Source organism: Apteryx rowi, unplaced genomic scaffold (assembly GCF_003343035.1).
Source record: "Apteryx rowi isolate R43461 unplaced genomic scaffold, aptRow1 scaffold_460, whole genome shotgun sequence".
Lineage (NCBI taxonomy): Eukaryota > Metazoa > Chordata > Aves > Apterygiformes > Apterygidae > Apteryx > Apteryx rowi.
Window position 1 is genome coordinate 370,578 of NW_020450717.1, and position 25,306 is coordinate 395,883.

Below are 25,306 nucleotides of genomic sequence, written 5' to 3' on the forward strand. Positions count from 1 at the left end.
ACTCCTGCCTGAAGCGATGTGTACCTGCCTCTTCTCTCTAGGTGTGAGAGGGTGTTTCAATAGCATGTAAGCATGAAGTGTGCCTTGGGGAATACCATGAAGTAGTCAACAGATTTAAGGAATGTTCAACACAGAAATAAAAAAATGCTTGAGTGTTATGGTATCGGGCTTTTAGAAGGCTTCAGACCCACAATACTGTAAGTCAAGTGTAGCAAAACACTATACTGAAATGTGGAAGACTGACCCTGGTGTTAAACAGGGTTAAGAAAGCTGTATGCTCCACTTGAGGTGAATGCTGTACCACAGGTTCATAGTCACCCAGCTGCTGCTGCAGCTTCACATCAGAGGATCAAATACCTTCCATCATTTCTGTCCTTCCCTGAAGAGAATGTTTTTCTTAGAAACATTTCTTTTTCATCTTTCTTGGAACTTACTACATGACACACAAGCACAAAATTTTTAGCTGAATGCTAGCTTTTGTGCTATGCAAAGCACAGCTTTGTCCATTTAAAATAAATCCTCCATATGAAAGATACTATAAATAAAATGTTATGCAGTATTATTATATTTTTGCACTGGCTTCCATGAAAGGAAAGACAATCTTTGGAAAGATTCGCTTAGGCATGGGGAAGGAGCAAGCCATATGCTGAGACGTCCTTCTAATGTTTAATGTCCTCGGTGGTTTAATCTGTTCTGGCCATCCAAATCCAGCCATTTAGTGAATTCCCCATCAGCCTCAAAATTTCAGGCAATGCTCCAGGCATTCAGAAGAAAAGCCCCTTAGGGTTTCTCTACAAATTGGAGAACTGAGAAATAAGAAACAGACCCAGTGGCATCCTGTCGATGCACTTATCTGGTGTAATTAAGGTAACATTCTTTTCCCAATAGGCTGGAACAGTTTCATAGTTGCTGTGTGCACCATCTCTACCTATTGGGATGGGACTTACAGTGGCAGCACTTTGCATGATCATCTCACGGGCAAGAACAGAGAAGCCGGCAGCTACAATAGCCCAAGAGCAAAGGGAAGCAGGGAATCAAAACCCCCTAGAGCAGAGCAGCAAGCTTGAGCTAGAAAAGTGAGTTATAATTTGATTTTTAAAGTTTGGAGATTATACATCTGAAATTTCCCCATCCTCATTTAAAAAAAAAAAAAAAAAAACCTCTCTGAACTCTAGCTTTTAAATAATTATTTTAATGATATAAAATAAGTTCATAAAATGAATGCTTAAAAATATGGTAACGTGTTTAATTTCATGCATTGGCAAATGTGTTTGTGTATAACTTACTGTGGAAAATAAAGCAGAAAGAACAATTTTGAGAATTCTAAAAAGTGTTAAAGATCAGTGCTGACATTAAAATTTTAGCAGATTTTAGAGAGTTCTTCAATAACACTAGAAAACAGCAGTTGAAAAACGCTTCAAAAAAAATTCAAGAAAGCTGCAGAGAGGCAAAGTTTCTTAGATACTGACAGGCCTTGGTGAGACGATTAACTCGCTGAGTGAGTGAATTCCTGTATTTAGCAACTTCACCATCCTCCTGAAGTAAAAAGGTTAACTTTTCTTTTTCTTGCAAAAGATGTAACATTGTGATCTGTAAGTTATCTCCGAAGTTTTGGAGGATAGAAAACAGAATTATCAAAGGAATCTGACTGGCAAGGCGATTCCTTGCTCCCTGCAAGGAAGAGAAAAAGAAATGACAGTTATGTATTTTTTTCCCCATAAAACAAGCAATAGGAAGGAGTTATAGATAATCTAGTAAGAAGTGACAGCACATTTTAAAAATGTTATTGAATTACTGTTCAAGGAGTATGTGCCTCTAGGAACTAAATAATGATTGTCATCAGTCTCTTTCATGCCTAAAGAACAAAAAAACAAAGATACTTGGGAATGTCAGCTGCTCTTTTTCCCCCTCAAGGATCTAAACCCAAGGTAGGCTATTCCCTACACACCTCTCATGGCCATCAAAGGTTATCATTGGTACAGCTGTACCAGGACATACCTGATAAATAATATTTGTTAACAATTTCTGGCTTCAAACCTGACTTCTATGAACAATATCAATGCACTATGATATAGGAGATCCGACAGGGATTTTTCAAAGGTGGTAAATTCCTCTATTTAGATGTTATTTTTGACGTGGGTGCCCTTTTAAGTATAAGTAAGTGCTTTGGAGTAAGCGTTAGCCTTAAGGGAAAAACGTCTTTGGCAACAGTGACATTTAGCTGTGAATACATTACAACTATTTGTATCGTAATAAGATAATTTTTTGCTTAACGTGACACCCTCTCTAGCTGAGATTGAGAGGTCCTTGCCACAGAGGCATCTGTATTGGGGCGGGGAGGGAGTGTTAGATTATGCTTTTGGGCAGCGGGAGGTTCAAAGCCTCTCCAGCGCCAGAAGCGGCCTGAGCCCAACTCTCCTCTTCCCAGGGGAGAGCTCGAGTGTGGGGGAGTTGCCTACAGATGCTAGTGGTGCTGTTCTCCTTGCTTCGTGTGTGTGTGTGTGGGGGGGCCTGACTTGAGAACGACTGTGGGAAGACCAGGTAAAGGCACACCTGATTTATAGGTCCTAAAGGGCTTAGGCAGCCCGTTACCAGTGAAATCTAAGGTTTTTCTGGCCTTAAATACCTTCAGAGCTCACCAGCTGCAAATCTTTCACCAATAAGGATGGGGGTTCAGCTCAAGATAAAAAAAAAAAAAAAAATCCCTAAATCTGGGTGTTTAAGCTCCCTGCCTAGTCCACAGAGATCTAGTCAATACAGAGCTGGGTCAGCTAAGGCACTTACTGAACCTATCTGTTCTCTGGACACCACGGATTATGGAGAGAGGGAGGGCTGATGCTTTAAATGTGGGTGTTTTCTGGAGCTGAAACCCACCCAGACCTTGACAGAGCTGCCATAAGTGATATAGGCTCATGTGTGCTATTTTCAAAAGCCATGGGCATTTAAGGGCTCTAATCTCACTAAAAGTGAATTCAGCCTTGCCTAAGCATCTTAAATCCAATGGAGATATGATGCCCTGGTGTTTGTTACTGTGGAAAAATTGGTGCTCAAGGCAGTATGATAATGTACAACTAGCATTCAAGACTTTGTCCACTAGCAGAGTGTATAGTGGGGAAGGGAAGGGTGGGGAAGCTTATGCAATTTTGCCTTTGGCTCTTGCTCTCTCACTGCAATAACCTGGAAGAGCAGCCTGAACATTTAAGTGTAGGAATTTGTGAAAATCTTGCTACTGAAATTCAAGGTGACCCACTACTTAAGCTACTGATTATTAATATTTAACTTCTGAGAGACTTCTATGAAACAAAGGTCAAAGCCAGAAAAGCAAATTCTCATACTAGGTGTTCTCTTTGCTGTCGCTCTCTAATGTGATCCTTGTGTTTAAAAAATCCAATTTCTTTTCAGAGATTTACCTTCTATTGAGCTATCTGCAATACAGTATAGGTGCCCTGATCTCTATGGATAGCCGAATCCATTTTAAGTTAACATTTTGCTATCCCTCCTCCCCGGCAGTTAGTTTAGGATGTGACTGAATGCCACTGCAGTGGCTTTCTGCTGGCAGCAGGAATATGCAGAGTGGTTGGAGGCTGACCTGAGATCTCAAACTCTGCACCAAATGCAGAAATGCTGTAAACAGTGTTGTTTAGCTAGTGGAAACCGGCATAATTTGAAAACTGTGGGACAGACTTGTAGCTGGAAAGGCAATCCTAGGACTGCTTTGTCTTGTTGCTTCCTTTGATGGGGAGCAGGGCTTGCTATCATCCATGTATCCGTGACTTCTAACTACAGGGCTAAGGGCTCTTCCTCATCCTCTCCTCTTCCCAAGTCAGGTGAGTACCTGTCCTTTCCCCCACAATACTCGTCCCCAGAGGCAAAGCCAGCAAGTGAGCATGCCTGCTGCATGGGGCCAGGTAGGGGGCAGGGAGCTACCCCCTGCTCCATGAAAAGCCGGGAGCAGGGTGAGAGGAGGACCCCTTTGCCAAAGGTATGCTCCCTGGGAGAGGGGCAACCACAACAGAGAGCCGTGCCAGGCTGTGGGCTAGCTAACAAGCGGTTTAGGAGCCAGCTGTCATTTTAACAGCCTGCAGGCTTTTGCCATTTCCAGATCCAGCTGCCCACAAGCACACCTCTGCAGTGAGTGTGCTGATGCAGCCTGTGGGGCCAGCTTTGTCCAGGCATTTTCATCGCTGGCTGCCCAGAAGCTCCAGCTGATTTGGATAGAAACTGTGCGTCTATCTGGATAGGGCACTTGCACCCCATGAGTACTACTCCCTGCATGGTGGTGCTAGCGTACGGTGCTGTTACACCAAAGAGACTTGTATTGACTGCAGCGAGATCTGGACGAGGGATATAGCCTACAGTTATATATATAGCCTATATTCAGGGTGCAGCAGAAATGCTGTATTGTAGTCTGTAAACTCACACTGAAATATGCCTGCGTGTGAGCAACAATTTCATCGACAACGGAGGAATCTTGCATTGAAGGAGTTCCAAAGTTCAGCTCTGATGGGTATATTTTTGCCTCGCTGTTCTTTTTTTTTTCCTGAACAGTTTTTAAAGAAGCAATATAACTGTTGTCCTGGCAGTATACAATTTTCTCCATTTTAAACTGGATCCGGATGTTCTTTTCGGCCTCTGTTGCTTGTCTCTCTTTAATGTCTTCAATTCTGGTCTAGGAAAGAAGAAAACAGTGAGCTCCAAGACATTTGCTTCCTTTACGAAGATGCCAGTGCTTAGCACCATTCCCAGGGAAAGGCAAGGTTGGACACAGGGTTCAACAGTCCTTAATGCCGCACTGTCTAATCCTAGCCTGATGGTTTAGATACCGGTTCCCTTCTTGTGAAAGAGAGCAGGGAAATGTGACATTATGTCCCCTCATTAAACTCCTGAGCAGGATCAGGCAAAACCTGGTCCTTGGAAAATACCGAGCCTGATGGGAGCAGGCAGCAATTGCCAGTGATGAGTTCAGTCTGCCCTCAGTTTTGGCAGATATTTTGATTGCGTTTCGCTTTTGCAGCAGGCAGTAACAGTGGCTACCGATGTGAACTCCAGTTCCTCTCCCGCCCTCCTCAAAAACTGCGGTCTCCTATCTGATGTCAGCAAATCAACCCCTAAATATTTGGCATTTTTATTATAATAATCTGCTGTTTCCTGGTCTTTTTGAAACTTTCATCTGAAACTCTGCAGCAGGGTCCCTTCAGTCACCCTTAAAGTCTCTTGAAATGCTTTCTTAGCATCCCTTAGACTGGAGTCTTAAAAGACTGAAATCTTCTTCTTGTCTTTAATGCCTACCAGAACTTCCTCCCTTTTTCATCTCTCTCACCTTACCTTACGACTAAAGAAGCTCTCTAAACACCTCTGTGCTTGGCTGAAATAACTTGCTTGATTGCTGCCTGGTTGGCTGGGGACTTCAAAAGGGTTTGTCCATGCACATCACATAACAAACACTTGTTTCACCCCCACTGACCTTTGAGTTTCCTTTTAAGCAGGACCCTGTGAGTGGAATCCCCTTCCTGGCTGGCCCTCAGTGCTTCCAGCCTCTTCATCAGGGCTCTTTCTCAGAAAAGGTCTTCAGTGACAACTTCACTCCACCCCAAAACACTCAAGCACCAAAAACATGAACAGGCATCGCCAGTTCTCTCCCAGGTGAGTGGTTTTGGCTTGTCTACTGCTGCTCTCTTTTATGAAAGGTGAGACTCCCACACTGATTAACACTCTGGCTTGCCTTTCAGAAAGCCAAAAGCACTGTTTAATTCTCTGAGGCTACCTACATGCTTATAAATCATTGAAGGACTGAAATTTGAAATTAATTCTAAACTCTCCAAGGCAGACATACCAGATTTTCTTTGCCCAGTGTTGTGTGCATCAAGAATGCAACCAGAATGAATGAAAAATCTGCATTTTAGACCTTGTCAAAAGGTATTGAAATACACTTTGTCAAAATGTATCTGACAAAATGCACTTTCATTAATTCCATTATAAACATTCTATTGTTTTCAATCTGTCCCTTATTTTACAACAATCATAGACCTGCAGGAAATTCCATGGTTGCATAAAGGTAATGTAATTGGAGAGGTACCATAAGCAAAGCTGTATTTACAAGTGCCTTTCTGTCTTGCTCTTGTCTTAACCCAGGTTATAGGTAGCCTCTCACCTTAGCAGCTCTATACAGATTGTGAAAATCAGCAAAATGCTTTTTAGTGACTTCCAAAAAAGACTCTTCAACCAGTCCTAAGGGAAGAAGAGAGAAACAAAATGAAGTCGGGCAAGCAAGTGAGGTTTTCAAGCTATTGTTAATATGAGGCTTGGGAAAACTATTCTCTTTCCAAATTTATCCAAACATAGCTAGGCAGCTATGCTAATGCAATATACTTTCATATCCAATAAAAACAACTTAAGGGGGAATTTATATTCCTAGATCCAAGAGTGTGAGCCACAGAAGACCTCCTGTAACTGCTTACCACCTGAGACATTGAATAATTCTGAGATATCTTTGATAAAACAATTTACATACTTGTAGCTGTGTCTGACCACATGTGCCATCCCTTAGCCATGTAAGCACATCTGCCTTTCGTCCTCTGAGCGGCCTATCCAGAAAGTGGGGCTAATGCATACAATAAAGAGTGCTGAGTCTGGCACAGCATGCAGAAACAGTAGTTGCTTTCATTGGCAAGTGTGGGCAAAGGGGGCGCTGGTGCTGCTACTTTGCCGTGAGCTGTTTGCACAGAAGAGTAGCGCAGGAACTGGAAGACAAGCATCCTGCTCGCTGATTACTAAGTCAGGCTTTCTCTGGGTTATTCTCCTTCTGACATTTGCATCCCTTTCTGCCCGGTAGCCTCGTTGCAGAAAGGGCCGAGAGATATCTAATAAACCTTCTTTCCCCCTGCCAAGGGCTATTCGGATTGGACTGTTATCCAAATCTTACAGTCTCAAAGTCTAATTCAGGACTTTAGCCATGTGGGTCAGCTCTGGGGGAGATGGGATGGTGACATACTCCTTCCTTTGGTGTTTTTTACTGGGTGAATTACGTAGCCTTCCCCCGACCCCCACAGTCACTGTGTAATATGTATAATTTCATGCAATGAATTGGCAAAGAAACTGGGTTCCTAGTTTAGGGTTTGCGTGTTGCACTCCCTGGGCGAAGGCCACATGTGGCCCATGAGACGTACCGACCACGGCGTTCAGTATTGCAATAGCTGGCTCCTCCAGTTCTGTGATTTGCTCTTTTACAATGTTCTCAAATGTCCTGTAATTGGTAAAGCCTGGGAGCTCCCGTCCACGATACTGGGCTGCATATTTCCACGCTTTTTGAGGTACAATTTTTGTAACTGTAAAATTAAAAGAAAATTGCTTTAATACTAAATTTATAAATTACAGATTTAAGAAGGAAGTCTACTTCTTCTCTCTGAAAGTGCTCTTGAGAAGAAATACTATTGAGCTGATCTTTCAAGGAATGCAGTTACTATAGAACTGAGCTAACACACATTATTGCTTTATGAATGAGACATTTCACTCATTGGATTAAGCATCTAAACTGTCAGAAAACAACCCAGAAATGATGATAGGGCTCAAAATTACTGGCTCTTTCTGGAATTGGTACTCTTTCAGAAGTGGCCAGTACCAGCCATTTCTGAGGTATTAAAAAAAAAAAAAAAAAAGTAAAATCCACTAAACAGTCTTATCTCAGGGAATCTAGTGTAGACTAGATATTTTTGGTTAAGACAGAACAGTCAATATCCCTTGGTTAATGTTATAGGAATTTGCCATCTTAAATGATGTACATTCCTTTTGAATTGATTTACACAGTCAGGTAAAGGTGTGTTTCAAAAGGTTTTGACTTTGACCTGGTTTTGGATCAAATTTGTGAATTATGGATCAAGTGCACATGTTGAATTAGAAATCAAGCCATGAAATACTGCATTCCATTCTAACGTTCAGCTATATGAATTCATTAATACCAAAAAACCCCCAGCACTAGTAGATGTGGAGTATCTTGCTCAGAGTTTGAAAACATACCCGCAGAGAGAAGGTAGTACAAGGCTGTAATATGGCCACAAGAACAATGTCTGTAAGCTTTGGAACAGAAAGTTCAAGGTTTCAGCTATTCAATTTATCTCCTACTTTTGACACTTACTTCATCTTTCTCCTGATGAATGATAAACAGAATTATCCAACGTGCAATAATTCAGAAATCCCAACACTTTCTCATAACCACGCTTTTTCATTGAGAAAGGGCTACCTAACACTACCTCTGGTTTTCAAGTTATGTAAGTGTACTTCTTCAGCTGCACAAGCAAACACTTCACCTGAACATGTGTAAATATTATTTTGGGGTAGCATATTGCATGCAAACAGCTACACTATGGTAAAAGTCATCGTGTGCTTCTATCCTGGTCCAATTGTGAAATCAAACATATTAGCTTAAACCAACTGGGATAAGTTAAAAGGGCCCAGAGAATTGACTGCTATGGTTCAGCTGCAACGTGACGGCTTGCATGTATCTATTGCAACTCAGTTCCTCTTTGTCCTGTGAAATCGCTGCACCCTTCTGCTAGCATTTTCTGCCATTTTTCATCTATTTCTTTGTGCCCTCATTGTCTTACTCTTTTACTGCCTCCATAATATCATTTTGATTGGCTTGGTACACCATGGGACATAAGAGACAATGAAGTACACCAATATCTGTCTGTCTCTCTAGATATGCATGTCTTTTTCTGGCTGACTGCATCTCTGGGCCCAATTTGTAWCTATCATTTTAGAGTCACTAGTGATACTGTCATGGACATATATCAGTGCCAGAGAGAACTTGTGCCAAGAGCTACTGCTTGATGGGCAGCTGATGCCACATCTCTCCTGAGAGAGGTTTCTGAAAGATGTGAAAAAGATGCTGCAAAAGATGTTGAGTATGCAGCAGCGTTCTGTGTGTGCATGTGTCCTCCTCCTCATTTTAGAACTGGGTTCAGTGGGCAACTAGCAAGATGGTGATGTGCAGAAAGGTGTATTCTTTATAAGGCTGTGGTTATTTCAAACTCAAATTGCTTTCTGCACCCTTTAAACCAGAGCTGAAACAGAACAAATATGACCAACATTCCAAAACATTCCCATTTTATTTTTTAGAAGACTGGTTCAGAGAATCATCATCCAATTCTCTGCCAGGGTCAACTGTCTTGATTTTATTGCTTTGCTGGGAGAAGAGGGAAGTCAACTGATCTCACTGTAATGACAGCAGTTTACACCAGCTGTGTCTCTGTCACCAAGAACCAAAGCATAACTTGCCTAGAACTACAGCAAATGAATGCTTGTAGCTTCTTGTTTTCCACTTTCTTGAAAAACAATGTATTGGTGGTGCTGTATCTTAATTTAAAAGCAAGGGAATGGAATCTTTCAGATCAACTGCAAGTGATTTTTTTTCTATGCTTACCCTTTATACTACTGTCTTGGAGAACTTGTTCCCAGTTTTGAAACTCTCTGCGGATTTTTGTAAACAGTCTGATTTCGTTTCCAGACAAATGTTCCTCTCCATGCATTGAATGAGCAATATCTTCATTAAACAGTTTGATTATCTGTAATAAATTAAAAACAAGCAAGCAATGTAGTAAAGTTTCATTTCTTCAGACTAATTTGTATATGTTAAGCAAATCTTCAGTCATTTGATGTTCAAATAGGGCCATGGTTCATTGAAAACATCCTTAATTCTCTTTTGCTCTTAGCTCCTGATATTTCTGCAAAGCCAGCACATCTAGGGGAAAATGAACTTGATCTCTGGGCCCTCAGAACCATTTACTAAATTTTAACTGATCAGACTTATACAAAATCTTTGAAGGCTGATGGGCCTGCACAAGCACCTCCACTGGCCTGCAGAAAATTTACCGTGAGTGATGATTTTCCCACGAGGAGAGACACCCAGCTGGACTTGCAAACCATATTTTGATATCAGGGCCTCATTTAATTTTATGACAGCCATAAACAATGGGAATCTTCCAAAATGCTAAGCTAGCAAGAGTGTAGGTTTTCCCTCTCCGACATGATTGATTTTGACCAATCAATCAATCAAGTTGTTCTCCAGTTCTCTGGTCACGTAATCACAGAAAATAGTGCTGGAAGGTCCTCTAGTCTATTATTTTTGTCAGGAGGCATGGTGGCAGATATTTGTGTAATTTACTGTCAAAATCCTTCAATGGCAGGTCCTACAAGTTCCCCTCGTGATCCATACCGATGCTTCACTTCCTTACCATCTTTAGAACATTGCTCTCTCCAGCAACTACCTCCTTGTGCTGTTCTGTAACCAAACCAATATCAATACTTACATCTGTGAGGAAAATCAGCTTATCAGACTCTGTTGTGGGCATGCCTCGCCTGTATTTATGTAGTTCTTGCAATGTTTTTTGGAGTTCGCTGCGTATTTGGTTCTCTAGTGTAGGCAAAGTTTTCTGGAGGGTGGGCATGAAAGAAAGATGCTTAGGTAGGTTGAACAGGTCTTTTTTTTTTTTTTTTTTTGGCAGAAAACAAAACTGTGCTGAGAGTGACCCAGGCCTGCACTTAAGCTTTGCTGCTGTTGGGAGTCCAAGAGCAGCTCCCAGTCTCTATCCCATGTATGATAGTAGGATAGCACAGAAGTGCAAATATGACCTTCACTGAGAAAAGACTGGGGGGAGGCTTTAATGTCAGGGCTGGACCTCGCTGTGAGGTGGGCAGAGCAGCTGTGGTCTAGCACAAGGTTTCACCTACAGTGTGAGCCAAAAAGTATTTCCCAGCCAGTTGTAGCAGGGAGGTGGTGATGTGGGGAAGGTACTGAACCCTCAATTCCTGATATTTATGTGACTGAACATAGCTGTTGAGTTGCTTATTTTATGTAAGTTTACATAAATACATATTTTGTCCTCCTTCAGGACTGAATTTAAAAGATCCTTGTATTTTAGCATTTCCTGCAATAGAATAATATATATTATAATTATATATATTTATATATATATAATAAAACAATATATTAACATCATAGTATAATAAAATAATTAAATTTTTACTTGARATTTTGAAGACATATTAAGTTGATAGAAATTATTCTGTTTTAGAAACCTGACAGTAATAACTTGTCACCCAGCCTATCAAAGCTCTTCACAAACAAAAGCAAATATCATGACTGCCATTAAAAAAAGCAGGAGTTATGAGTCACAGGCAAATGAAGTGATTTGCTTGTTGTCAATCCTTACTTAGGCTAAAGGTTTTCCTACCTATAACTCTCAGCTCAATTGTTCTCAAATTGCCAGGTTGAAGGTTAATTAAATACTATGCATATAACAAAATTTCTTTTAGTTGCAATCCAAGGCTGAAGGATTTGGCTTATTTTTAAATAGTAACAGATAGAAAGAGCTTAATATGACATCTCTGTTACTTACAATAATATGTCCCACAAGTTCAYCTGTGAGCTTCTCTGCCAGAAGAGGGACAGTAGCCTTTCCTTCATTCAGAAGAATGCTGCAAAAAAAGGGGAAAAGGTCATTATGGACAGAGCACTTTTGCAAGGCAGGGGAGCAGCACTGATGTTCTGCTTTGTTTTTCCTGCTACATGAATTAAGTAAAGGGGGTTACAGGAGCAACTCAGATACAGGAGCAACTCAGGAGCTTCTGGACACAACAGCTTTTACACAAGATTTGACAGCTATTGCTACTTGCTAAAGAAAAGGAAACAGAGAAGACTGAAAATAGCATTTGCTATCAGCACATTAATATACTCTGCATTGTTGCTGCATATAGTAAGTATACTGAATTAAAATCCTTTTCACCTGTAATTGTACTACAGCTGATTTGCTGCCAAGTCATCTTCTGGGGAAAACTGTGCCCTCAACACAAGCAGTATTTTTTTTCTCTTGATAAGTTTCACGATGTTTCCCAGTGAATAGAAATACTCAGCAAGTACTTAACTTGAAGTGCTCAGATACTTGGCCTGACTTCCTTGAGACTATTCTGAACTTCTGAAGTTCATTACACTTCTCCCAGGGTTAAGCAATACATCAAACTTGCATCCAAAATATATTTGAAAAGATTATTTGACATGTAAAATTCTGCTCGCTTACTGAAAGGCAACACTACATAGGCAATGACAAATACCAAATAGAATTCCTGTTTGTAATCCTAACTGAAATCTCAGTAAGTCAACAGGAGGTTTTTCAGTGACTTTAGTGTTTTGGATTAGGTCCTTTATGTGAGAACTACCTAAAATGTTGATGAGTCTCAAAGAATTCTTTCTCCTGCTGGATTGCAGAGGCTAAGGTCAGATTGTTGTGGATGTCCTGTTGCCCACGACACTTCACGATCATGTAACCTTTTTTGAGGGGGACAGTCAGATTTCGTATTATGTTAACAATAGACTCTTCGGTTCCTTTGTCCACCAAATCAGGTTTTGTGAGGATTCCTGTGAAGTTACACAGAGAGAAAGTTAGTTGTGCACAGAAGTTAAAGGTGGAGAAGATCCATTAGGATATCTCATCATCAGAGCAGGAATGTTGCTGAATGGGGTGGGTGTCCTGGTGACGAGAAGGGTGCAGAGAAGGCAGAGTTACTGAATGACTTCTTTGCTTCAGTCTTTACTGCTCAGGCCAGCCCTCAGGAACCCCAGACCCTGGAGGCAAGAGAGAAAGTCTGGAGAAAGGAAGAATTTCCCTTGCTTGAGGATCAGGTTAGAGATCATTTAAGCAAACTTGACACCCACAAATCCATGGGCCCCAATGGGATGCACCCACGAGTGCTGAGGGAGCTGGTGGATGTTATTGCTAAGCCACTCTCCATCATCTTTGAAAGGTCATGGAGAACAGGAGAGGTGCCTGAGGACTGGAAGAAAGCCAATGTCACCCCAGTCTTCAAAAAGGGCAAGAAGGAGGACTCAGGAAACTACAGGCCAGTCAGCCTCACCTGCATCCCTAGAAAGGTGATGGAGCAGCTCATCCTGGAAGCCATCTCCAAGCATGTGGAGGAAAAGAAGGTGATCAGGAGTAGTCAGCATGGCTTCACCAAGGGGAAATCATGCCTAACCAATCTGATAGCCTTCTATGATGGAATGACTGGCTGGGTAGATGAGGGGACAGCAGTGGATGTTGTCTACCTWGACTTCAGCAAGGCTTTTGACACTGTCTCCCATGACATCCTCATAGACAAGCTCAGGAAGTGTGGGCTGGATGAGTGGACAGTGAGGTGGATTGAGAACTAGCTGAATGGCAGAGCTCAGAGGGTTGTGATCAGTGGCACAGAGTCTAGTTGGAGGCCTGTAGCTAGCRGTGTCCCSCAGGGGTCAGGACTGGGTCCAGTCTTGTTCAACTTCTTCATCAATGACCTGGATGAAGGGACAGAGTGCACCCTCAGCAAGTTTGCTGATGATACAAAACTGGGAGGAGTGGCGGATACACCAGAGGGCTGTGCTGCCATTCAGAGAGACCTGGACAGGCTGGAGAGGTGGGCGGAGAGGAACCTCATGAAGTTCAACAAAAGCAAGTGCAGGGTCCTGCACCTAGGGAGGAATAACCCCAGGCACCAGGACATGTTGGGGGTTGACCTGCTGGAAAGCAGCTCTGCGGAGAAGGACCTGGGAGTGCTGGTGGACAYCAAGTTAAGCATGAGGCAGCAATGCGCCCTTGTGGCCAAGAAGGCCAATGGTATCCTGGGGTGCATCAGGAAGAGTGCTGCCAGCAGGTCGAGGGAGGTGATYCTCCCCCTCTACTCAGCCCTGGTGAGGCCACATCTGGAGTACTGCGTCCAGTTCTGGGCTCCCCAGTACAAGAGGGATGTGGCACTACTGGAGCAAGTCCAGCGAAGGGCCACAAAGATGATTAGGGGACTGGAGCATCTCTCTTATGAGGAAAGGCTGAGAGAGCTGGGCCTGTTTAGCTTGGAGAAGAGAAGGCTGAGAGGAGATCTTATCAGTGTGTACAAGTATCTGAAGGGAGGGTGTCGAGAAGATGGGACCAGACTCTTTTCAGTGGAGCCCAGCGACAGGACGCGAGGCAACGGGCACAAACTGAAACACAGACAATTCCATCTGAACATGAGGAAAAACTTCTTCACTGTGAGGGTGWCAGAGCACTGGAACAGGTTGCCCAGAGAGGTTGCGGAGTCTCCTTCTCTGGAGATATTCAAAACCCACCTGGACGCGATCCTGCGCAATGTGCTCTAGGTGACCCTGCTTGAGCAGGGGGGTTGGACTAGATGATCTCCAGAGGTCCCTTCCAACCTCAACCATTCTGTGATTCTGGGAATGTTCTGTACAGTGTTTTCTAAAGTAACTTCTTATCTTCGTTTTGCTTTTTCTTTCCTAGAAAGCTCTAAGCTCCTGGGTTTTGCACTGTAAAACTCACTCTACAGTTGAACTCCCACCACACCTTTTGCCTTGCCTATATTTTCAATGGACAACAGTAAGGTTTTCCCACCACTAACTCTGAGGTTTTAAATTTTCAACTGTTCATATCATGAAAGTCAGCAAGACTCAAAACTGAGGCATTCTTAGAGCTACTGTCTCTCTTCCAGTTTTGTAAATAAATTCGCAATAGTTTATTTAGGCTGTTTTTTTTTTTTTCTTGTAGTAGCTAACTTTGCAGAACCGGTGTGGAGTATAAAACACTAGACTTTCATGGAAAAAAGATTTGCACTTCTCTTCAACTTGTAGCACAGAAAGTCTCACCTAGTGTCCTTTCTCCCTTGGGGTCCACCTCTTGAGCCATTTTCAGTGCTTCTGTTGTTGCGATATCCACATTACAGGGCACCACTACCAAATTGAGTGTCTCTTTGTTGCCAATAATGTTTTTAAGTAGCTTTTTGATCTGTAAGGTAACACAGCAGTAATGAAGTTCAGTAAAATCAGATGCTAGCATGTAGGATGTGACCATATCTGTCAATACCAGTTACTTCACTGTCTGATGGCATGAAATGTCACATATTCTGAGGATACTTTTACATTGTAAAGGATGGCATGGAAATGTCAGCAAAAGAAGGCAGCCGCTTTTACTATCTAAAGATAAATCCAAACATCTAACATGAATGAGAACAGACTGTTGTTATACTTGTCCTAAAAGCTATAAAAAACCCATATCCTCACATGCATATAATCTTTCATGATGGAAATATTAATATTTCATAAATAATCATGTGTAAGAAAAACAAATTCTGATGCCTAATTACAAACCTATGGAAAGAAAGCAAACTAGATTGTGCTGATAAATCTCAAATTTGTATCTCTGAAAAGAAGGCAAATGCCTTTGGCTTGTATTTCAGTGGATGATTAGCGTAAAAACAAATCTCACATGACGTTTAGTTGGCACTGTTTCCATGTTTCAGTGCCAAACTAACAGTTTCTCATGGTTTGTGTTGTATTGCAAAAGGTTCACACTGCTCTATTGTGCTTACGCTGAATTAAATTAACTCTTTATTCAGAGTTTTGGCAAAGTTGTCCCTATCTTTTCTACTTGCCTTCCACCCTGATTTCTGACACAATAAAATGCTATACCCTCCATGTCTGAAACATGCAGGCATCTGGGGACAATGGAAATGTACGGATGATGTCACATTAGCTGCTTTCTTCTGTATACAACAGAAAAATTACTATCTAATTGTAGAATTAAATTACTCCTGTCCCAAGAGTAAAGCCCACTTGTATTTCCTTTGCTGCTCTTGCAAGATTACCCAATCCTGTCTCATTCTTAAACTGATATGTCCAGTTTAGCTTGTGCTACTCTCATGCCAAGTTTCTACTTCAAGCTATCTTACTAGAAATAATATACCCAGTTCCTGCMCATCACCCTCAGGTCCTGTCCTTGTACAGCTATATTTATATTGCCTAGCATTTTCTTCTAAAAGCCACATGAGGAAGACTACAGATCCCCTTCACTTTAATACATTTTCTGTTTACTTCGCAAAGGGTCTGCTGGGATCCTTTATGTGATCAGAAGAAAACAGAATGGGTCACATTCTGATCTACCCTTCATGTAAGGGGCAACAGAGCACTCAACCAATAAGACAATCAGAGGAACTTCTTGCTCCAGAGGAACTTCCATGAACTCGGCTATAGTCACCTTTGCCAAATACATCCACAGAACTGGTTAGATGCAAGTCATTTTGAGATGCATCTATCTTCCAGTCTGCAGTCCAGCCAAGGGACACTGAGGCAGCACTGCGTTCAGAGACAGTCTGCCTGTGAAACAGGGTCAATATGACTGAGTTATGCCATGCTGCCATGGGGGGTTGTGTCAGGCACCCGAGAAGACTCATTTACAGCTAGCCTGGGCAGCTTCCTCCTGCACTACAGCACAGAAAGAAGATCCTGATTCTTGCTGTTCTTTCCAGCACTGCCTTGCCTGAAAAATAGGCCTGTTTGTTAGCTACAATATCATAGCTCTAATTCTGGCCTGGAAGCCGAGTATAACAATCCCAGCATGCTATACCAAAGATTCACATTTAAGGTAGGTTACAAAAGTGACCCTTTGCACAAGTTAGCACATAAGACTGAGTTTTACCTGTTCCCCAATGTCTTCTGGCTGATCTCCTACGGCCACTCTAGCAATTCCAGGAAGATCAATTAGTGTCAGGTCTGGGACAGTCGGGGACCAGACTTCTAGGGAAATTAGTTCTCTACTAATGGCACCTTTAGTACCAGCCACAACATCCTGGGCTACAAGGAAAAAAGAGCAAGGCAATGAATACAAGGTTCAAAAAAAGCATCAAAGTGAAGTTGAAATAGGAATACAATGACTTTGAAAAGTATCTACAACCACCTAAGGCACTTCTAGGCATGGCTTTTTTCAGGTGCAGCCATGCACAGAAATCCATTTATGCAAAATCCTAAGGAAATTATTAGGGAATACATGGACTCCTTTTGGAATGTGAACTGTAATCTTTTACAGAGCATATACTTATTAAGTGTCATATAAACAGACAAAATATATGTAAATAAACTATAACAAAAGTGATAGGACAAGATAGTAGTCAGTTGCAGAAGAGCCTTCTGAATGTCAAAACTCTTTGTAGACATTAATTAATTCTTGGCTGCCTTGAAAGATAAATAGATATTATTCTATATTCTTCACAAGTTGATAGCAAGTTTGAGAGGTCAAGTAATTTATCCCATGTATTATAAAGAAATAAGACTAGGACCATGAACAGCACAGAGGAGCAAGGAAACACCATGTTCTACTGTGAGCACTGAATCACACTTGTTTCATTTACTTCATAGAGCTATGCAATTTTATAACTTCTGTTCGGTTTTTGATATCAAAACAAGTAACTTCTCATGAGAGATGTTCAGCTCTGTAGTTAGCTTACTCAGTTCACACCACCACCAATTTTTGAAGTATTTATTGAAAACCTCCAAGTAATATATGGAAAAACTAGTGAAGCAACATGACAATGTGGTAGAGCTGTGCAAATCAAGAATATAAGGACAATCCAGCTTTCACATTTAGGGCACGCGCTTATTTGCCCTTTGGGTAAGAAAAATGTTTTCTTGCATTGCATGAAATATCATAAAAGTAAAGCTGCAAAAAGGGAAGGGCAATGCTTGGGACTGTGTTCACAGTAACTGGTAGAAACTCTATATGCCCTCCACTGTGTGCTCTTTCGTTCTCTCCAAAATCATAAGGTTTCCAGCCCCAGATACCACAAGCTTTCCCTGGGCTTTAGTACTGAAAATATGAGCCATTTAAGTTTTAGCATGTTCACAACTCAACAGACAACCTTCCAAAACCAAACAAACAACATCCAGTTGAGGACATGGCCTGAGCTTTTATCAGATGTCATGGATCATCTCCACCACTGAAGTGGTGAGTAGTACAACTCTCTTGATGTATATTATGCTATCCCACTTTTTTCTGCTCTAAATTTGGTTGTGGCCATTATGATCACTGTGTTAGTCTGGGGACCGCTGTCCAGCCTAAGAAAGGGGAGAAAGTATTCACAAGAGACTGAGCAAGTCAGATCAGAGGGGAATATGTTATAGCTTACCTCCTCTTATTGCTTTCTCCACCTCTGAGGGGTTCTTGAGCTCTTCACTGGTATTGTGGTAACTAATTTTCCCTTTCCATTTCTGTGTAGCGGGTGTTTTTTTGAGTTTAAGTTCCAAGGGACATCTAGTAACAATACCTATAATAGTTTCAAAGATGGAATTAACTCATGTTAGCAGTTGTTACATATAATACACAGAGTGTGTGCTGCGGATGGAGTAGTGTACACAAAGATACCTAGTACTTTGCATAGAGCCACAAAAATGTTCCAAGGGACCTGAAAGGGCTCTCATCCAGCTTCCCATTCCAAGCAGGGCTGTCACCAGCTCTGGATGTGATCAGCCTCAGCTTTGTCCAACCATGTCTTGCTAACCTCCAAGGATGGAGATTTACAGCCTCCCTGGGTGACCTGTTTCAGTGCTGCACCACCATCCTATGAAAAAGGTTTTTCTCAAGTCCGACTTGAAAGACTAGATGTGCTGAGGACTGAGGCAATTTCAGCTAATGCAGAACTTGTAGAAATTATAGGTGTGTATATACATACACACGCGCACACATACACATATATATATGGAGCTGGAAGGTGAATCTTCTTGAGCTTCAAATAAACTCTTTCAACAGTCTTCTCTGACTTGAATAACAGCCAAGGCAGGCATTCATAAGTAAAGGTTATTTTACATTTTCTGCCAACAAAATGCTGTAAGAAAACTTTGATCCAAAAAAAACTAACCCCAAGAAAGCGAATTTCAAAATTAGCGTTTCATACAGAACCGACACTCTGCTGCATTTGTACTATTGCTTTCGGGGGAATACCCTGAGTCGGCTGGTGCTACTTCTCAGGCTGTCAATAATTAACTACTAATTTAACTGCTTCTCTTAGTCCTGATCCCTCGATTGTCCAGACCATGCAACCTGTTGGCGTAACGCTGCAGTCCCCAACCTGCACATCCATTTCTTCTAATGGAAATCAGAGCTGAGAAGGCCCATGATTTAGATAGTGTCCCACAATTTAGATACTGTCTCAGTCATGAGTTATCTACTCCCAGATGGAAAGAAAAAAAAGCCCTTCCACCTCATCAAAGTGAAATTCAGGCGAAAGGGAGGACAAATTCTTACCATTTCCTCTAGGAAGAGCAATACCAGACAGGGCTTCTAGGACGGAGCTTTTTCCAGAGCTCTGGTCTCCAATCACTGCAATCGAGGGCAAAGCCAGGTCTTTTTCTATTCCAAGAGCCCTCAGGCTGTCGATGAGATCAATGCAGGGGCGGATCTTTTGCTCATATTGGTTGTACAAGGTGTGTTCTTTCTTCTGCTAGAATTAAAGTTATATTGCATTTTCTGTAACTTTTAGATAAGTTATTTTCACAAAAATCTTCTAGGAATCTCTTCCAGCTCATCATCCTCTAATAAACCTTATGTACTGATGTCATTCTATACTTTGTATCACCGTACATACTTGCACCTCTGTGTTATAAATAGGTGTCTGCAAATACAACAAAATCAGTTGAGGTTGGCTTAGTGATTGAAGCATCTTTGATAAAAATACCAAACTTTGTAAGCTATCATCTGAGAACTGTGCAGGTGGAAAGTAAGAGGAGAACCCACTACTAAATGTGTTTTGTTCATTTATTTTTTTAATAACTGCCATTCTTATTTTACTCATCTACAAATGTACTGAAGGATATGTATGCAAATGAAGGCTGGTCTCAGTAATAAGACAATTTAGTACAGAAAAACATATTAAATCTTTATTTTGAAGTCTGAAGATTTAGTTTGTGTGCAGACATCAAAAAGATTCTGTTCTAGTGTCCTTAATAAGTGGCAAAAAATCTTTTAAATCACGATGTCTTCTTTCATTGCCTCATTTTAGTTTAAAGTAAGGTAAGGTAAGTGAAAGTGAGTGATTTCTTTTAAACGACTAATTAATGTCACTTTTTGTTTTGGGTGCTATGTACCAAATGTTAACACAGGATCTTCATTTTTATGAAATCAAACCAATTTCTTTCCAGCCCTTTCCAAAACTGGTTTGCCTGCTGTTAAATATTTCCAGCTAAGTGTATAAAGATCAACTTGGTCCCTTCTCCCAGTTCCTCTTTTCATGTTCCAGCCTGACTGCTGCATTTAGAAAAGCCATTTTGAGAACATCAATATTTTATAGGACTTAACAGCCCAAATGCATTCATACCTGATTTTTAGAAAATTAAACCTGAAGTGGCTAACCATCACCTTGATYTAAGAAAGCCACCTCTGAAAATATGTGTATCAGATGTAAGCAAGAAAAGCAAATTTTTCTTTCAAAGACAAGAAAGATAGTACTCATCCCTGGATACAGATATTTTAAAACCATTTTGGTAACACCTCCCCACTATCTTCATTACAATGTTTACTAACTAGTAAATGCTTAACCATTCTTCAGAACTTCACTACTATGCCAAAGACTTAAAAAAAAAAAAAATCTGTTTTGCCATTCCAGTGTTAAATGCAGAACACAGACATATATTAACATTTCTTTATATTCCTGTTGAATGTAGTGGAGTCTTCAGTAAAAAACATCTTAGATTCTAGGATTTCCATTTACCATTTGCTAATTGTGACCAATAAAACAGATATACATTATACAGGAAATTTGCTGCTAGACTGTTGCCATCTTATTTTCTGTACTTGTATTTTTTATGCCTGCAGATGAATTGTATGTAGACATCTTCCTAGTTACACAAATGACTGCTTGGGTCCTGACCCCAGAATTAGTCCTGCCCTTAGACCTAACAAGTGCAGATTACCCAAGGAGACACAGGAACTGATTTGGGGGCACAAAGTGAAACACAGGAGTAACTGTGGGGAGCATCTATGCCCTCCTCTGCTATCTGGCTTACCTCATGCTCTACTCGGTAATATATTTTCTCCAACTGTTTCTGCTCCTGTTGAGGCTTTCTCTCATACACAGAGTTTTGCATTGCTGCCTGTAATGCCATCTTGTTTTCTTTCAGAGGAGCTTCTTGATCATCTAAATCTGGTGGAAGAGGTACTATAGAAGCATCTATAAATGCTGTTTTGGAAGGTAACACGTTTCTTTCCTCTGGAAGAGAACGCAAACGTTTATCATCCATGACCTGCTGATTTCTTGGCTTAGCATGTGGCTTGTTCATAAGTGTTTCACTAAAAGGCAATTACTGTCTGGTCCAGCCGCTCTTCTGTACAGCTTCTGAAATCAAACATGGGGCATTGAGTGAATCCAACTTGCAATAGTAGTAACAGCAGAGAAAATCAAAACACCACTGTTATTTACTGAGTCAATCCTTCAGCGGATATCACGTGACACAGCTCTTTTAGAATCAATGAAACTGCTCTCCAGAAGATAAATTTGAAACACTTCTCCCTACCTCTCCTCCGCTTTTATGAGTTTTTAGAAACAGAGTTGCAACAGAGTAAACAAGAATATTCTGAACAACAACAACAACAACAAAATGCTAAGTTAGTTTTTGTGGAAAGCCCATTGTTCTCAGTGAAATATTTTGCTGAAAAGTGTTTTGAGAAGCTCAGTCACTATGGCACCTACTGGGCAGGTTTGGACAGAGTGTGCGAATGCTTAACTTCGGTCACCTTTTCACAGCTGCACGTCTGCACAAAGAGAGTTTACATGGATGGACCACTGGCAATGGAAGTCCGAAACACAAAGCCATATTCTGCTGGGCAGCCAGCTGCCCTCTCTTGTAATAGAAATATTTGTCAGAGGCAAGTCTAGCCTTTTACATATATTTTAGGAGCTCAGTATCTTAGGGCTCCTTCTTCTATTTAAAATTGCCTCTCAAAAAGCAAATAAAGATCTTTGCTCAACATTATGTTTGAAAAAGGAAGATTGGGAGGTTTTTTTATTTTCTTGCTTGAGTTTTCTTTATTTGAAAGGGAAGTTTTGTTGAGAGCTTTTCCTGGAAGATTCTATGGGTGACCGAAGAAATTGGAGGCTTACAATGTGACATTTTCCAGGGAAAGTGAACAACAAAGAAAATGATTTAAAGAAAAAAATGATCACCATATTTTTCAAAGCCAGGGATTTTACCCCCCTCCCATCTCACCCCGCCCAAATCTGCTCGACTCAAACACTTGGGAAAAAGAATGAGAAGAAACACATTTTTTTCTTGAAATAACTGTGGTTCTGTTAATTTTTTGGCTGAATTAAACTTGCAGATTTTCTAATTTGAGCAGATGTCAAAACAGGAAGATCAGACACCACATAAGTTGTATTCCCAACGTGTAAAACAAGTTCAGAGAGAGGAAAAAAAAGAACAGATTAATTCCACACTTCCTGTTCAGGCCTTCTTTTTAATAAAACAATAAAGAAGTTGCATTTTTTTATATTCTTGTCTCCTTTAAACAATAGCTTACAAGTCTTTAGTCCTGATCCTTGGTCAGACAGACTAAACAGTCATGAGCCCAAATATATTTCCAGAAAAGATCCATTCATATGTTGAGATACCCAAATAGCAATGTATAGCTGATACATAAAAGAAAACACTAAAATAAAAAACAAACTTAAATGACTAGAGGGAAAATGTTCAATTTTTGACCAGCAATAAAAGATAACTGACTGACTTTCTTTTCTTTATAGGCATTCATTTCACAGTTCCTTCATCTTTCTCCACACCTCCCTTTTCACTACTGTTTCAGTGTGATCTTTTTTCTTCCTATTAATGAATATAGACTTTTTTCCCTTGAGTGAGGGCTCAATACTCAACCTGTAACAAACATACATTCCCCATTCTCTGACAGCCAGATTCTTTTGTCATTTTCTATTGCCATATGAAATAATTTATTAATAATAATGTTTCTAATAATAATTCCTTCAATTGCCTCTCTTCTCCATCCAATCTATTCTCTCCCTTCCCTTCAATTTAGAGGGAAAAACACTTCCCGTGATTTTTTTGTTTTACCAGAAATGTCACCCAGCAACAATTTTCTATCCCTTTCACATTATTATTTACATTTCTTGGGCTGGGTTTAGGGTCAGTCATGTACAGGTTTTAATATGTGGCCTCATAAACATGAATGTATTTCATTCACAAAGTTCATACAGAAAGCTTTAGCCACCCTTATAAGAAATAAGATGAAATGCAAAAATAGTGTAGTAAGGCCACAAGAAAAAAAAAGGAGATCTTGAAAGACAGGTAAACTTGTGACACAACCAGGGTACTGAGAGTTAAAGAGTCTGACAAAAAAGTGCCAGCCTTGATTCATTCCAGTGTAAGGGCTGTTTCCTACAACACACACAACCCCCCTTTTCTTCTAGGTCTACAGTGCAGACTAAAGTGCCACATGGAGATACAGACTAAAAAAGATATCAAAATTAAGCAGCAGAGTAAATAAACATGTGTGGATCTCTGTGGCTACCCAGCTATTCTGCCTCTGGGTCTGAATAAAGTTAGATAAGTCGAGGCAACCCTTCACTGTGCCATGCAGGCACAGTCATTTCTTTGTGTACTGAGCCTTCACAATATCAAAAGCAAGCAGAAACAAAGGCAGAAAAACAGACAGACAGAAAGAAAGAAGAAAACGAGTGGCAATTTTTCAAGTGTCCTTCTGAAACTGGCCAGAATCTACAGGCAAAACTTGATACCTGAATGACCTGCTAATAGTAGAAGTGGGATAACATCCCTCCCTTACCAGAACTGTCTGTATGTCAGTCATTAACTCCATCCGTCTTCTCAGAGGAAACGAAGTAACGCATTGCTTACAAAGCTATAAATGCACACTGTCATCTAGACCATGTTTCTGAACAGTGCCCTACAAGCTATGTATTTAAAAAAATGCATTCCAATTTAAATGCCATCTTTCAATCATTTCCTTAAAGAGGAAATAATCCCTGTGTTTTATATAATATAGCTATAAGATGGCAGAGATACTAATTTCTTTTCTTTTTTGTTGTTTTTTTTTTCCCCCCAGAAAATGACAAATGCTAGTCCTGGGAACCTTTTTGTAATCATACTAATGTTAGACTCCTATGCACCCTTCTCACATTCAACTATCAAAAGGAATGAATTAAAGATAACAATTAAAAATTTCATGATTATTTAAAAAAGAAGGAAGAGAGACACTATTACCTCTGTAGCGTCCTGTAGCAAGGAGAACCAATAGCCTTTTTCAGCTTCTCCTGGTGCTTTTCTATTTACCATCTCCACCCAGGAAGAGTGAAAGGAGCCAGAAGAAATGAAACTAATTCATGAAACGAAACTAAGCCTATGACATATCCTGAAATAATCAGGCAGTTTATTGCTCTCCTTCCATTTCCTTATACTCCAGCCAATTTTCTGACATGGCCTTTCCAGAAAACAGAAATTAAACTCCTCAAGGGTRCAGCTGGCCTCACTGCCATTTAGCTTTACAGTGTGATCTATCGTCTTATTTTGTGACTGGCATAAGGTATTCAAAGGACAGATGATGTTTTTTAGCATCCATAATACATTCTTTTTTCTCACATACAAACATGTAGTCAATTCAACATTTCAACAGTTACAAGTAAATGTAAGACGACAAAAGACCAAAAGTGGACTTAAGGTACTCTCACTGTGGAACCTACTCTCAGGTTTATTGTTGTAAACTCATAGAAAAACAGCACCAAAATTAAGTAACTAACTGTCTTAAAACCATGAGATCTTAGAAAAAGAAAGAAAAGGAAAATAAGAGAGAAATAGTAGGAATTCTGAATTCTTCCTGTCCTTTTAAGCCTATATAAGCCCTGTTCTGAAACTTTTCTTGAAAAACTTCAGAGCTAAAAATGTGTTTTCTTAAAGACATGGGATTGTTTACCAACTGACTAACAGCAGGAGCTGAGGTTTTAAGTCAAACAGCAAAGATTGTGAGACACTCAAAAAAAATTTGAGTCAGAAACGCTGTAGTGGTTGGATCACTTTCCAGATGAGAATAAATCCCAGGAATAATTTCTTTCAGGTTCAAAATTAGTCATGCTGCCCTCCTTTTACATATAATTGAACACACGCATGTGCCTCTTAGTGTCCTAGTCAGGAACTGCAAACATACTGAAACTCAGGTCAACCTTCCACCAAGTCCATTGCAGCCTTTGGCTCCCATTTCTTTCTTTTCAGTCTTTCTGGGATCCTCAGCTCACAGCTCTGTCTTCACTTTCCCTTCCTTCCACTTTGCAAACCTCATCTCTGTCCTGTTCCCACACTTCCCAGGTTCCCAGTTTCCCTTCCACGCTTTCCACTTTCCTCCCTAATGCCAGTTGCCCAGCGTCCTCGGTATTATTTGCTGTGTGCATTACAGCAACACCTAACAGCCTTATTCAGAGTCCTAACCCCTTTGCATTGGGCACTGCA

The 25,306-nt window shown here is 40.7% G+C and overlaps 1 protein-coding gene across 3 annotated transcripts; it reads right to left on the reverse strand.

Annotated features, from left to right (window-relative positions):
- Positions 1-1,220: 1,220 nt before the first annotated feature.
- Positions 1,221-24,154, reverse strand: LOC112971897 (interferon-induced GTP-binding protein Mx-like). Of its 3 annotated transcripts, none has more exons than XM_026077774.1 (15): positions 24,071-24,154; positions 21,147-21,177; positions 20,849-21,051; positions 19,092-19,284; positions 17,977-18,114; positions 16,494-16,648; positions 14,666-14,804; positions 12,211-12,409; positions 11,394-11,472; positions 10,305-10,427; positions 9,419-9,560; positions 7,167-7,325; positions 6,152-6,228; positions 4,421-4,669; positions 1,221-1,671 (listed from the first exon to the last, which is right to left on the reverse strand). In XM_026077774.1, the coding sequence occupies exons 1-15, from the start codon at positions 24,140-24,142 to the stop codon at positions 1,429-1,431; spliced, it is 2,202 nt and encodes a 733-aa protein (XP_025933559.1). In that variant the 5' UTR covers positions 24,143-24,154; the 3' UTR covers positions 1,221-1,428. The 3 variants fall into 3 exon arrangements, with proteins under 3 accessions (XP_025933559.1, XP_025933558.1, XP_025933560.1); XM_026077773.1 differs by having other exon boundaries at positions 19,092-19,287; XM_026077775.1 differs by lacking the exon at positions 21,147-21,177 and having other exon boundaries at positions 19,092-19,287; positions 24,071-24,100.
- Positions 24,155-25,306: the final 1,152 nt, after the last annotated feature.